The 1,553-nt window shown below is 58.0% G+C and overlaps 1 protein-coding gene across 1 annotated transcript in view; it reads left to right on the top strand.

The window, feature by feature from the left end:
- EMH_0031990 (uncharacterized protein) overlaps positions 1 to 1,366 on the top strand; it is a gene marked incomplete at both ends in the record, with an annotated part of 4,955 nt that extends 3,589 nt beyond the window's left edge. The window contains 2 exons of the mRNA XM_013494590.1: positions 123 to 500; positions 746 to 1,366. Coding sequence (XP_013350044.1) covers positions 123 to 500; positions 746 to 1,366 — 999 coding nt within the window. The remainder of the gene's footprint in view (positions 1 to 122; positions 501 to 745) is intronic.
- Positions 1,367 to 1,553: the final 187 nt, after the last annotated feature.

The raw sequence follows: 1,553 nt of genomic DNA, 5'->3' as shown, positions 1-1,553 counted from the left end.
GCCTGCAGCTCCTCTGGTTTGTAGCAGACGAAAGCAAAGACAATTGATGCTGGGTTTGCTGCTGCTGCTGTGTTGATGAAGTGTATGCATGCGTGCATGCGTTTGTGGTTTGCTGCAGCAAGCTGAAGCTGCAGCTGCTGCAGCTGACGGAGCATCGCGACGCAGCAGAGAAGCAGCAGCAGCAGCAGCAGCAGCAGGAGCAGCTCCAGCTGCAGCACGAGCTGCGAGAGTTGCAGCAGCAGCTGCAGCAGGTTCAGGCTGACCGCACAGAGCTTGCTGCTGCAGTAGAGAAGCTGCTGCAGCAGCGGCAGCAGCTGCAGCAGCAGCTGGAGGAGCTGCGGCAGGACTCGACCCCAGAGAAGCACCCGAAAGCAGCAGAGCAGCAATCAGCAGCAGCAGCAGCAGCAGCAGAGCAGCAGCAGCAGCAGCAGCAGCAGCAAAACAGAATTGCGGAACGCCTGGAAGAAGCAGAAGATAAAATGAAACGTTTTGTTACGCAGGTCTGTTCCTGCTGCTGCTGCTGCTGCTGCTGTTGCTGCTGCTGCTGCTGCTGCTGCTGCTGCTGTTGCTGCTGCTGCTGCTGCTGCTGCTGCTGCTGTTGCTGCTGCTATTGGTTATGCTGCCTCCCCATATGCTGCTGTTGCTGTTGCTGCTGCCGCAAGTACTGCTATTGCTTCATCTGCTTTGGCTGTTGCTGCTGCTGTTGCTGCTGCTGCTGCTGCTGCTGCTGCTGTTGCTGCTGCAGATGCAAGAAGTTGCTGCGACGCTGTGCGTGGAGCAGCAGCAAACGAGCAAGCTGCTGGCTGAGAAGCAGCAGCAGCAGCAGCAGCTAGCCGAGCAGAAAGCAACAGCAGATTTCTTCCGCAGCGAGTGTACGCGGCTGCAGCAGCAGCTGCAGCAGCTGCAGCTGCAGCAGCAGCAAAGCAGCAGCAGAGCAGCAACAGCAGAGCAGCGCAGCAGACAGCTCGAAGGAGAAGCACAATCTATAAGAGACGAGCTGCACCTGCTGAAGCAGCAGCAGCAGCAGCAGCAGCGGGAGATTAGCCAGCAGCAGCATGCACTACATTCTAAGGAGCTGCTGCTGGTTGAGCTGCAGCAGCAGCTGCAGCAGCAGCAGCAGCAAGCAACTGCAGCAGATGTGCAGCACGAGGAACGCTGTGCTTCTCTACAGGTGCAGCTGCAGCTGCAGCAGCAGCAGAACGCCACGCTGCTGCAGCAGCACAAGCAAGACACCCAGCAGCTGCAGCAGCAGCTAGCTAACCTCGGTGATGTGTTGAGGGAGAGAGAGTCGCAGCACGCGGAAGCAAGAGCAGCAGCAGCAGCAGCAAAAGAGGAGCTGCAGCAGCTCAAACCAACTGTAGAGTAAGCTCACCAGCAGCAGCAGCAGCAGCAGCAGCAACAGCAGCAACAGCAGCAGCAGCAGCAGCAAGAACCTGCGTTGTTTGTTTGTGTTGTGCTGCTCTTCTGCTGCTGCAGCCAGCTGCAGCAGCAAACGCTCGAGATGCGGGTGCGCCTAGAAGAGAAGGAAAAGATAATATGGTTGCTGCAGCAGC

The sequence above is a fragment of the Eimeria mitis genome, genomic scaffold (genome assembly GCF_000499745.2).
Source record: "Eimeria mitis Houghton genomic scaffold, Emh_scaff1212, whole genome shotgun sequence".
NCBI lineage: Eukaryota > Apicomplexa > Conoidasida > Eucoccidiorida > Eimeriidae > Eimeria > Eimeria mitis.
The sequence above is the reverse complement of the archived record's forward strand: the minus strand, read 5'-3'. Positions and strand labels throughout refer to the sequence as shown.